Here is a 12225-nt window from a genome sequence, read left to right as displayed (position 1 = left end):
TAGCACATATGATGAATGAAATTTAAAAACAAGAAAAACAAAAAGAAAGACCAAAAGAGAAAATAAAAAAGGCATAAGAAAAAAAGAAAAAAAAATATGATTTGAATTTGGGGTATTTTAGACAGTTTAACGGCTTAACGGAATTTTTTAACGGTCAACTAACGGAATGGACAAAACTGTTAAAAAATAAAAGTTAAAAGATATACAGATTAAATTTGAAAGTAGAAGTACAAAACTGTTTTTACACCTAAAATATAGGGTGTAACAAGTATTTAACCCTTGTTAAAACTTAAGAACAGGAGCCGAATGTAGACATGCTCTTAAAGCAATAAAGCATTAGTTTCAGCATAAAAAACATTGGATTGACCATTTTGATTGGGCATCATAAAATTGCAGATGCCTTATAATCAGTTAGGATTGAACCATCAACTTATTATCAGTGCCTTAGAGATATGAGAGAGGACGGTCATTTAAAAAGTGTTGTAGCCTTGTAGGTAAGTTTTCTACGTATGTAGACCATTCTATATTAATGGAGAGTTGAAATTGAACCAGAGAAGCTGGGAAGTTGTTTTCTACGCATAAGCATGAGTTGATGACGTAACTTTGAAGTGCATAGCATTGCTATTATTGCATAAGTATCATACATACATACTTTAATTCCACGGAACAATCAAGACTTTAATTAAGATATGGTTAAACGTTTATTATATTGCAACTTACACTATTAAACTCAGTTTTCCTTTTAGGATCTAAATTTTATTACAATATATATTATTTCTTTTTCATCATAGTTATGCTAGTTAAATAAGAGGACACGTAACATAATTTAGGAGGTGGGCGTGAGGTAGGTAAAGTTTGGATAGTCGGTAAATTTGTTTTCAAGATGTAATAATCCGATTTTTTGGGTTCAATTTGTATGAATTCTTAGAATTGATTAAACTTAGAAAATTTAATGAGTCGCATTTTCTTGCTTTACGACGATGTCAAATCGAAAACGGAACCGTCTTCGGAAATCTAAATTGGAAAAACGTTATGTTTTCGCGACGCGGGAGTCGACTTTTACTCCGTCGCTCGTTCCAAAAACTTCCTTCACGAAAGTTATAGAGCTGGTCGATACCATTTTATGGACACGTCACGCATTATAATCGGACATCGTACGTGAAAGTTAATAGTGACGGAAATTGGTTTCCGATTTTCGAAAAGGGTATAAAAACGAATTTTTAGGAGCTAGGGTTTCCAATTTCGGAAACCCTCACTTTCTCTCCTCTCCCCCGCAGCTCTCCCCTTCTCTCTCCCCGACCCTCTCTCTCTCTCCCAAAATTGCTTCCGGCGATCTCTCAACCCAGGCCGCCGTGACTCTCGTCACCTGCCTCAGAAGCTCCACAAGTTCGACCACAGCAAACCCCGAGCAAGACGCGTCCTCCCTCGCCGTTGTGCAGCGCGCGCGACAACCCGAGGCTCCTGCGACTTCCTCCGCCGTCCAAGCTCGTCGCCGGCGAGACCAGAGCACAAGGGCTAGCTTATCACTCGAACCGCGTCGCCGCCTCACCGCTGCTCAACGAAAATGCGTTTGAATGATTGATATGAGTGATTGTGTGTAGTTTGGGCGGATTTATGGAGAATCGGAGGAGGAAGAGTGAGCACCGCCACCTTAGGCGGCGCATGAGGGAGGGTGAGGGGTGTAGGAGGCGGCCTTAGGCCGTAGAAGGGTAGACTAGAAGGAAAGAAAGGGTTTTGGGCAGCGGTGGGCAAGCCACGTGCGCTGGTTTGAGCGGCGCGTGAGCTCCATGCGCTACCACTAGCGGCGGCGCGTGAACAGTAAATTTCGAACAATAAATTTTTGTAAAAAGTGATCTCTGTACGTTAAATGTAAAAAATAATTCTGTACAATAATTATAATATTAATTTACGTACAGTAATTGTAAAAGTAATTTACGTACAGTAATTTTAAAAGTAAATTTCTTAGAGGTAAATCGGTGAATAGTATTTACTGAGACAGTATTCACTATGAATAGTACATTGGTGTACATGAATACATAAAAAGTATGTACTTGTACAGTAATACATGAATAGTATTTATGCGAACAGTAATTTTCGTAAAACCGAAAATTGCTGAATAGTAAAACATTAGTACTGTTTCGGCAATTGAGGTTTTACGTAACGTTTTTAATCACATCTTATCCAATCTAGGTGATCGAGGAAACAAGTAAAGGATTTGCTTTCGGTACTGTGGAAATTACGCTCAGGAAAATAAGGTGAGTAAATCTCACTATGACGAATCTACCCTTAGCGGTGATTCATAATTATGCTTTATTTTAAAATATCGAAATAAGATATATATATGATATAGTGGGTTGTGTATGTGTATAAATGGTAAAATCGATACATATATATGGGTTGCTATACTATATACTGTCATATTCCTATTCAAATGAGTTTAATTATAACCCTGATATTGTTTTATTTAAGCATGAATCGCTTGTCTTTTTGTGCTAGAACATGTGAGAAATGTATTGTACGTGGTTTAACTTGAGTTATGTTAAAACGTTTTTCTGTCTTCGGACCTATTGGCATGTCGGAACCTAGCCTTGGCCGAGTGACAATTACGATTCAGTTAGAGCTATAGTCTATCTGCCGGTGTACTGCATGAGGGGTAACAGATGAGTATCTGGGTCTCATGAGTACCCGTATTATAAATGTAATTGGGTAAAAGATGGGTTGCCCGATTTCTCATGAGCACTTATATATTCAGATATTATTAGACAACCAGTTGGCCGTCCTGTGACTCATGAGTACATTTATAATTGAATGTTTTCAGTATTTACTCTTGTGTTACTATGCATGTTACACTATTGTTTTACTCATACGAGCTGCAAAGCTTACTGGGTTTATGTTTACAATCCCCGTGCACCTATTCGTTGTATAGGAGATAGTTATGCAGGTGTGCATTAGCAGAATTAGAGGACTACTCTGAAGACTTCGAAGTTTATTTATTTTATTTTGTGGTGAGTATTGAAAGGATTTTATATTTCCATTTGATATAACGCTTGAATTTTAAATTGGTTTTGTAATAATCCATTCAACTGAGTTGTACTATGAATTCAGTAACGATACGCTGTGACATAAGATAATTTCGATTTATTGAGATTGTTTTAGAGTTTTCATGGCTTCGAATTCGAATTTTTATCATTCGAAATTCGGAATCGTGACACAAGACGAGTTTGGTCTCGCCAGTGATCTCAATATAAATTATTATTTTTTATTATATTAAGCTTATAAAAATATTTGATCACTAAACTTAAACTTAATCTTTAACAGGATAACATCTCAATTCTCAATGTAATTTACAAACAAATTATGAAAGCTGCGAAATGAAATTTCGGAAGCATATGCAATAGAAAAGAGTAAATGCATATTTTAAAATGCCAATTGAATCCTAGAAACATTTTCACAAAAAAATATTTACCAAAAATGAAGTTCACACTAATTATTCTAACATCACAACATAAGCTTCGTTGTAGATTGATTTGCCAGTGAAATTACATCAATATGCATGTACATAGTTGTACATTAACTGGAAAATTTCTCTTTGCATGAACCGACAATGTAAAATGTTTAACGGATCTAATTTATATAGAAATAACTCGATCTTCACGTATCTCGACTTGATTCTTTGGTAGCCATTAGAATTTTTATTATCGAGGTGAAATTTCAGTTTTTGAATGTCGCCGGGTTTCCATGTTGATGAAACACAGATTCTAATTATTCGATCTATTCTTTGGTTGCATAAACTGTTTTAGCTATCTGTTAGTTTTCAAGTTCTTCAATGGATCGATATAAAATCTTCACTATATCAAATTATACTAAACGAATCGAAGGAGGAAAAATTATTAAGTTACATAACTTCACATGTTCCTGACGACTTCAGATTAAGGAACCGGATCCTGATCATTAGCTACCTATGAAAATCAAGTCCTTTCTACATGAGCCAATTACAAGAGACGTGGTTATGATCAACCATAAAATAAAATTTTCCTTTGAGAGTTTAGAAAACTGTGTCAATTTTTAATTTTTAATTAATGTATAAAATGCTCTTCGAATAAGATTAATTTATTTTGTGGGAATCTCTTTATATAAAGAAAGACTAAAGAAGCCATAACTTGCGGGCCAAAAAGTATTTCCTAATTTTCTTAAGTGCTAGTTTCATTATTGAGTACATTTTTGGATAGAAAGAGATTATGCGTCGAATAAATAAGGGCTAATGAAACCACTCAAATTCTTATAAAAAGCCCCTAATGCCATGAGTAAGAGCCACACCAAAAACCCTAAAGCAGAAGAAAAGGGAAAGAAGACCATGGGCTTGCAACTCATCACATTCTGCCTTCTGTTTTTAGTGGTAACCTTTGCTTCTCACAAAGACAAATACTGTTTTACTATTTATCTCTTAGCAACTATTCAATATGGAAATTCAGCTTGCAATTTCATAGTATCAGTTCCTACATTTGCACATTTGTTACCCCTCTTTTTCCATTTATATTAAGTTACTATTTAAGAAGGTGAAAAGTGCTTAACTATAACCAAAATGAAAGTTTGATTATCACCTCTGTTATCATAGTGCAGTACGTTTTCCTTTTAGAAATTAGTTTTCTTTTTCATTTTTTGTTTCATTTTTCGCTCCTGGCGAAATAAGCATTATATTCATTACCTAAGGTGGAACATCGATCTCTTCTTTAAGTAGTTTCTCTTATTAGTTTTACCAACTGATGATTAATAATTATTCTAATGATGTACATGTATATACCAAAAATATGCACAAAGAGATAAAGATCGAGTAACCAAAAATATCAGGTGGGCTGATTTTGATCCTCTTCAACATTCGGAATGGTAGGCCGGTAAAAAAGAACGTGAGCACTCCATCATCAACCCTCACTAATAAAGTACACTAAGTAAGACTTGTAAAATTTAGTAATAATTTTACTGTTTGGTAACCTTTTCACCAGTTATAGGTTTAGTATTTGAGATGAAACTATTATCTTTAACAAGCTTTTAATGTATTTTAGATTTTTTTAGTGATAATTCACAACTAGTACTGCGCGCAGCGTGCTTTGAATTTCAATGTTAATTTTACTGAACATAGTAGTTGATTAAACATCTCTGTTTTTTTTTCATTTCATACTGTCAAATTGGTTAGATATGAACTTAATACTGATCATGACAGAATCAAAGAGAATCCTATAATCTAATGATCGAATTACGGCAGAGAGTATTGCACAATTGTAGCCAAAGCAAAGTCTTGAATAATTGCATTATTTTTATATTTTTTTAAACTTTCAGATAAGGACGACTATCCAATACATTAATACCAATGTGACCTCTATATGCTTATAAAACGCCCTCAAACTATGACTAAGAGCCATACAGAAAAAAAAACCTGAAGCAGAACAAAATATGGGCGTCCGATCCATCATCATCTTCTATCTTCTGTTCGTAGTGGTAATCAATCATCATTATCTCACTAATTTAGCCTGATAGCTACGTTTAGATCATCAGTTTACTTATACCAATTAAACTGTAACTATGCACATTGCTTTACTCTCAGTATCATGCCTTAATAATTAGAAACTACTATAGAGTGCACACTAAAATTTATGTATAAATGCGTGTGGCAAATTTATAGATATTCTTAATATTTTTTTCATTCAATAGCAAACTAGATTGTCTCATTCAGAGGGCCACGTACTTCATTGAATTTGAATGATTTTAACTTGCTTTGATGAGTGTCTTAATGCAAAAACTCATGCAGCTGCGAGATCAGCGTCTTTAGTATTTTGAATGTAAAGTTCTTCGACAACTTCAGTCTATATCCATGCACATTCTCAATAGTCAATACTATTCATATAACTTTGAATAGATTTATAACAAGATTTCATGATGGAAAGAACTTGAACTTCGATATATAATAGAACTAACTATGTACTAAAACGTCGATATTTTTTTCATTGAAATAGTTTCGTGAGGCCAACGGAGCAAGGAATGTACTCAAACAGGAGAGAAAAGAAGAAGATGCGCCATACATGACTAGTTATGGAGCTAAAGAACGCATACAAGAGGTTGAAGCTCCTTACATAACCGGATACATTTCCGCACAAGGCACCAAGGTCACAAAGGAAGTAGAAGCGCCTTACCTAACCGGATACAGATCCGCACAAGGCACCAAGGAAGTAGAAGCTCCTTACATAACCGGATACAGATCCGCACAAGACACGAAGGTCACGAAGGATGTAGAATCTCCTTACATAACCGGATACATTTCCGCACAAGGCACCAAGGTCACAAAGGAAGTAGAAGCTCCTTACATAACCGGATACAGATCCGCACAAGACACGAAGGTCACGAAGGATGTAGAATCTCCTTACATAACCGGATACATTTCCGCACAAGGCAGCAAGGTCACGAAGGATGTAGAAGCTCCATACATAACCGGATACATTTCCGCACAAGGGACCAAGGTCACGAAGGAAGTAGAAGCTCCTTATATAACCGGATACAGATCCGCACAAGGCACCAAGGTCACGAAGGAAGTTGAAGCTCCTTACATAACCGGATACATTTCCGCACAAGGCACAAAGGCCACGAAGGAAGTAGATGCTCCTTACATATCCGGATACAGATCCGCACAAGGCACCAAGGTCACGAAGGAAGTAGAAGCTCCTTATATAACTGGATACGGATCCGCACAAGGCACCAAGGTCACGAAGGATGTTGAAGCTCCTTACATAACCGGATACATTTCCGCACAAGGCACAAAGGCCACGAAGGAAGTAGATGCTCCTTACATAACCGGATACAGATCCGCACAAGGCACCAAGGTCACAAAGGAAGTAGAAGCTCCTTACATAACCGGATACATTTCCGCACAAGGCACCAAGGTCACAAAGGAGGTAGAAGCGCCTTACATAACAGGGTACATTTCCGCACAAGACACAAAGCGCAAGGAGGTGGAAGCGCCTTACATAACGGGATACATTTCTGCAAAAGACACAAAGGGAAAAATTGATGTAGAGGCGCCTTATATAACTGGATATATTTCTGCACAAGGCACAAAGGGTACAAAAGAAGTAGATGCACCTTACATAACAGGATACATTTCTAAACAAGACACGAAGAACTGCGAACATCGGAAGAAAGTACATCCACCTTCCCAAAATGTGGTTTCTGGAATGGAGTCTGAGTCTCCAATGGGACGACATCATCATCATGATCACATGTATGCACATTCATCTTCTCCCATGGATCACACTGAGGCGCTCAAGCAGGGGTTTTTCACTTTCGAGGATTTCTACAAAGGGAATACACTGCCACTCAACTTTCCCAAACAAGAGCATTCTCGTTTCTTGCCTAAAGAAACAGCCGATTCCATTCCATTCTCAACATCACAGCTCCCACACCTTCTCCAGCTCTTCTCTACCCCACGCGACTCTCGTGACGGAAAACACATGGCTTGGACACTCGACCAGTGCGAGCTCAAACCCATTAAGGGAGAGACTAAGTTCTGTGCTACTTCCCTAGAATCTATGATGGACTTTGTTCAGCAAATCATTGGTTCAGGGGTGAACTTCAACATTCTCTCTACCACCCACCCAATAACCTCTACTGCCATCACACAGAAGTACACTATCTTGGATGAGCCCAAACAAGTCTTGGCTTCAAAAATGGTCTTTTGCCACCCCGTGCCTTATCCTTATGCTGTTTTCTTCTGCCACCACTTTGAGAACGACACCAAGTTCTTCAAGGTTTCACTGGGAGGCGAGAATGGAGATAAGGTGGAAGCTGTAGCTGTTTGTCACATGGACACTTCTGATTGGGACCCTGACCATGATTTGTTTCGCTTGTTGGGAATCAAAGCCGGTGCTTCTTCACCAGTTTGCCATTTTTTCCCTGCAAATCATCTAGTTTGGATTCCTTCGTCACCACCAGCAGCAACCTTCTAAGCAGTTGATAATTCTGAACCCCAATCACCAGCATGTAATAGTTGTATGTCTCGTATCCATCTGCATGTCCAATAATGATTACTCACCATGCATGTTCTGGTACTGTAATCAATTAGGGTTTAATGTTTTCAATTATCAGTTGATTTTTCTTTGGGTTTGCTGCTTTAAAGAGATCTGAGTGTTGTGTAAAATGACCTCAAGCACCTGGTGAACAAAGAAGTTGGAGCTTGTAATGAACTAATGATTTTATTCCTCAAACATCTTTCTTGGGTCGATCTTTTTCGTTATTTTTTTCCTTCAATTTCATCTTTTAATAGTCGATAACATGATCACTTTCTTGGTCAACACAAAGATAAACTTAATGAAGAAATTAATCAAGCGAGAAACTTGACTTTGAGAAAGAAGAGCTTCGATTCCTCTTTAATCAAAGTTATAACCAAAAACTATAATCTCAAACTCAAAGATATCATTAACACTATACCCCCAATTATAGAATTATTAATTTATACGTGATTCCATTGTTATTGATTACATTGATAGTTGTTAACATCCGCGGTGAGCATATATTACGTGCCTCGTACTCATCATGGTATAGATTTAGAAGAACGAAAATATTTTGGCGCTAGATCCGCGTCACAATTATACGTGGCATGTTACGTCACATTGCCATGTCAGCAATTATAATAATCACAAAATGTTATTTTTGAATGAAAAGACAATCTTATTTAATCCAACGGTTCTAAATTATTATAAAAATGTTTTTTTATTCTTTTTTATATCATTTATTTTTTCAAAAAATTTTTCAAAATGTAATTAAAAAATTTGATATTTACAAATGTATGCTTGAAATATATATATATATATATATATATATATTTTCACACATACAGACATATATATCTCCATGAAAATATTTCCCTAAGAAAAACGAAAATATTTCTTAATTTAATAATCATAATGAATAAATTAAATGTCGTATATATCTCATGTCGTAATTAGTAGAATAAAATCCATATTAGTCAACTAAATTGAATCACATTTGGAGATTTCGATTTCAAAGAAATCCTAAAAGCTTGAAATTCATTCGTTTGGTCATCCTTCATAAAATCTAGAAAGATAATGAAGAATATGTGCATTTCCACAAACAGATATCTGGAGTATAAATGGAATGGAGTTCTCCTGAGAATGAACTTCCACAGGGGTAAAGTAGATATTAGCATGATTATAAAAAAATGAAGAAACTAGGGGAAATGAACCTATGAAGAACAGTAATCTTCTGGCAACGTTGCCAATATGCCAATATCTAAGCATGAATGCCCGGTTGGCCATGTGAGTTAGTGTGGAGGCAAACTTAGCACTCGATCAGGATATTGCATATCATTTGAACAAATTTGCATTCATCTTTGAAGTACTACGTTGGTGACATGATCAAGAACTGCATTTATATTTAATCACTACAAACTGTATCTTTACAAACCTCACGAGGAATCCTCTATCCCTAGAATACAATTGATTCGATTTAAAGCCGAGTAGTCCTCAATGCTACAAATTGGAGATCCCTCGGGACAAAAAAATCACAGCTAGTAATTACTATAAATTACAGGGAATCATGTACATTAGTCCTAAACAGGCCACGCAGTTCGCTTCTATGTTCTCATTACGAGTACCAACTAATTCTCTTTCATCAACACCACTAAAACTATTAGAAATTTATAGCTTCGATAAACTAGCAAGAATCTTTTATTATCAAGTTAATATTTCTATAGTCTGAAATCCTGAAGTTCTAAGTTAAAACGCGCTAGTTATTAACGGTTACGACCCCAAAATTTAGAGTATGAAACTCAAATTTCGAAGTCATGAATAACACTAAAACAATCTCAATGAATCGAAATCATTTAAATGTCAGAGCAGATCATCTCTGAGTTCAAAATACAACTCAGTCCAATCGAATATTACAAACTAAAATTTATAATTTAACATTATAACAAATGGAAATGTATAATCCTCACAACATCCTCACAAAGAAATCAACACAAAGTCCTCACCACAAGATGGAAATAAATAACTTCAAATCCTCTTAGCGGTCCGTCGATTTCCGCTAATCCACACCTGCGGAGTTATCCCCTACACCATCGAATAGGTGCACCGAGATTGTAAACACAAACTCAGTAAGCTTTGCAGCTCGTATGAGTAAAACAACAATATAACTCGCATATCAATATATACGAAAATCCACAAATCAACAAATATAAATGCACTCATGACTCATTAGACGGCCCATCTGGTTGTCTAATAATGTGAAAATATATGTACTCATGAGAATTGGGCAACCCCTCTGTTTACCCAAATGCATTTATAGTACGGGTACTCATGAGCGCTGGTACCCCTCTATTACCCCTCATGTAGTACGCCGCCGACATTGGACAACCATCTGTGTAATAACCCGATATTTCAGAACGATTATTAGTTTGATTTAATTTTATAAAGTTTGTGAAATTCATTTAAAACGAAAATTGGTTGTTTGCGACATTACGAAACAAGAACGGAAACGTTCTCGGAACGTTTATTTAGAAAAACGTTACGTTTCCACGACGTGAATATCGACTTTTATTCCGTCGCTCGTTTGCGAAAACCTCCTTCACGGAAGTTGTAGAGCTCGTCGATACGAGTTCATGAACGTGTCACGCGTTCGAATCGGACGTCGTATGTGAAAGTCATTAACTACGGAAGTTAGTTTCCGATTTAGAAATGGGTATAAAAGGAAACTTATCAAAAGTAGGGTTTCCATTTTCGAAAACCCTCTTCTCTCCCCAAACCTGCGCCTCCCTCTCTTCTCTCTCTTCCCTCGACCTCTCTCTCTCTCTCCCTCACTGTCATCACCGGCGATCTCTCTCACCAGCCGTCTGTGTTCCTCACCGCCGGCCTAGGGAGCGTCACACCACCCCTCGTAGTTGACCCCGAGTCGACGCACCCTCTCACGCCGCCGTGAAGCCGCACGACGCCGCCAATTTCTGCGTTTTTCCTCCGCCGCAGCCAAGCCCATCTTCGGTGGTTTTCAAGCTCCAATCGAGGTGAGGTTAGCCTAGGTTGGTTGTTGTCATGATGTTGTTGAATTTTTGGGTTGATTTGTGGTGTTTTGGTGGAGATCGGAGGGCGGAGAAGGTGGGGAGGATACCGCCGCTTTACGCGGCGCGTGTGGGGGCGTGGAGGGAGTAGGGCGCGGCGTCAGGCCGTGGAGGAGAAAGGAAGGGAAATGGGGTGGTGGTGGCGTGCTACGCGCCGGCCTTAGGCTCGGCACGTGGGCCCCACGCGCTGCCACAAGGAGTGGCGCGTGAGCGCCACGCGCGGTCGCCGGCGGGTGGCGTGTGTACCCCACGCGCCGCCACGTGTGGCGGTGCGTGAATAGTGTTTTCGAAACAATAAATTTGTAAAAATTTATTTTTACGTACGGTAAATGTAAAAAGTAATTTACGTATAGTAAATATAAATTTTATTTACATTCGGTAAATATAAATGTAAATTACTTTCAGTAAATATAAAAGTAATTTCGGAAGGCTAAATGAGTAATTATTATTTACTGAGATAGTATTTACATTTGAATACTATGGATACGTATAGAAATACGTAAACAGTATGTACACGTACAAGAATACGTAATTAATGTGTATTTGTACAGAAATACGTGAATAGTAAATACATGAATAGTAACATATTATTAATGTTTCGGCATTTAAGGTTTACGTAACGATTCTATATTCTTTTCTTATCTTTTCAAGGTGATTGATAATTCAAGAAAATGAATTACATTCGGAATTGTGAAATTACGCTCGAGCTTATAAGGTGAGTAAAATCTCACATTTACGAATCTACCCTTGCGGAGATTCAAGATTTATGCAGAATTTTAAAAAATGAAATATGACATGTCTATGATATAGTGGAATATATATATGTATAAATGGCAAATAGGTATATATATATATTGCTATATTATTTACTGTCATGATTTCGTTGTGAATACGTTCATTTTGATGAGATTATATATTGAGAATGTCGATTTAATTTGTACAATATGATGCGATGATTATTGTATGTCGTTTTAACATGGAGTTTGTTAAAACATTTTGTCTTCGGATGTGTTTGATGTCTTCGGACATGTTTGACATGTCGGAACCTAGCCTTTGGGGTACTGCATATGAGGTACTCCAATATCAAAAATATATGGGTACTCATAAGC

General features: G+C 37.1%; 2 protein-coding genes across 6 annotated transcripts in view; one reads left to right on the top strand and one right to left on the bottom strand.

Moving 5' to 3' along the window:
* The window catches only part of LOC126781941 (phosphatidylinositol 4-kinase alpha 1), a 90298-nt gene that overhangs the window by 14237 nt on the left and 63836 nt on the right, over positions 1-12225 (bottom strand). Inside the window, exon 27 of one of the 2 annotated variants that reach the window (XR_007670717.1) lies at positions 9412-9468. The exons of the other annotated variant lie outside the window; for it this stretch is intronic. The gene's annotated coding sequence lies outside the window, so the exon portion shown is untranslated. Of the gene's footprint in view, positions 1-9411; positions 9469-12225 lie in introns of those variants that run through there. 2 annotated transcript variants of the gene reach the window in all.
* On the top strand, positions 4343-8205 carry LOC126781948 (uncharacterized). 4 transcript variants are annotated; one of them, XM_050507076.1, is made up of 4 exons: positions 4343-4396; positions 6009-6329; positions 6450-6569; positions 6690-8205. In XM_050507076.1, exons 1-4 carry the CDS (start codon positions 4355-4357, stop codon positions 7989-7991), a joined length of 1785 nt encoding a protein of 594 aa, XP_050363033.1. In that variant the 5' UTR covers positions 4343-4354; the 3' UTR covers positions 7992-8205. The 4 variants fall into 4 exon arrangements, with proteins under 4 accessions (XP_050363033.1, XP_050363035.1, XP_050363034.1 ...); XM_050507078.1 differs by lacking the exon at positions 4343-4396 and adding an exon at positions 5432-5493 and having other exon boundaries at positions 6450-6509; positions 6870-8205; XM_050507077.1 differs by lacking the exon at positions 4343-4396 and adding an exon at positions 5432-5493 and having other exon boundaries at positions 6750-8205.

Source organism: Argentina anserina, chromosome 2 (genome assembly GCF_933775445.1).
Source record: "Argentina anserina chromosome 2, drPotAnse1.1, whole genome shotgun sequence".
Taxonomy (NCBI): Eukaryota; Viridiplantae; Streptophyta; class Magnoliopsida; order Rosales; family Rosaceae; genus Argentina; species Argentina anserina.
The sequence above is the reverse complement of the archived record's forward strand: the minus strand, read 5'-3'. Positions and strand labels throughout refer to the sequence as shown.

Bases quoted from the DNA above. Each gene is read 5' to 3' on its own strand.
- LOC126781948 (XM_050507075.1), top strand. From the start codon at position 5,449: ATGGGCGTCCGATCCATCATCATCTTCTATCTTCTGTTCGTAGTG. The intron at 5,494-6,008 runs GTAATCAATCAT...TCATTGAAATAG, and splicing joins TCTATCTTCTGTTCGTAGTG to TTTCGTGAGGCCAACGGAGC. The intron at 6,570-6,689 runs GTCACGAAGGAA...CAAGGCACCAAG, and splicing joins GATCCGCACAAGGCACCAAG to GTCACGAAGGAAGTAGAAGC.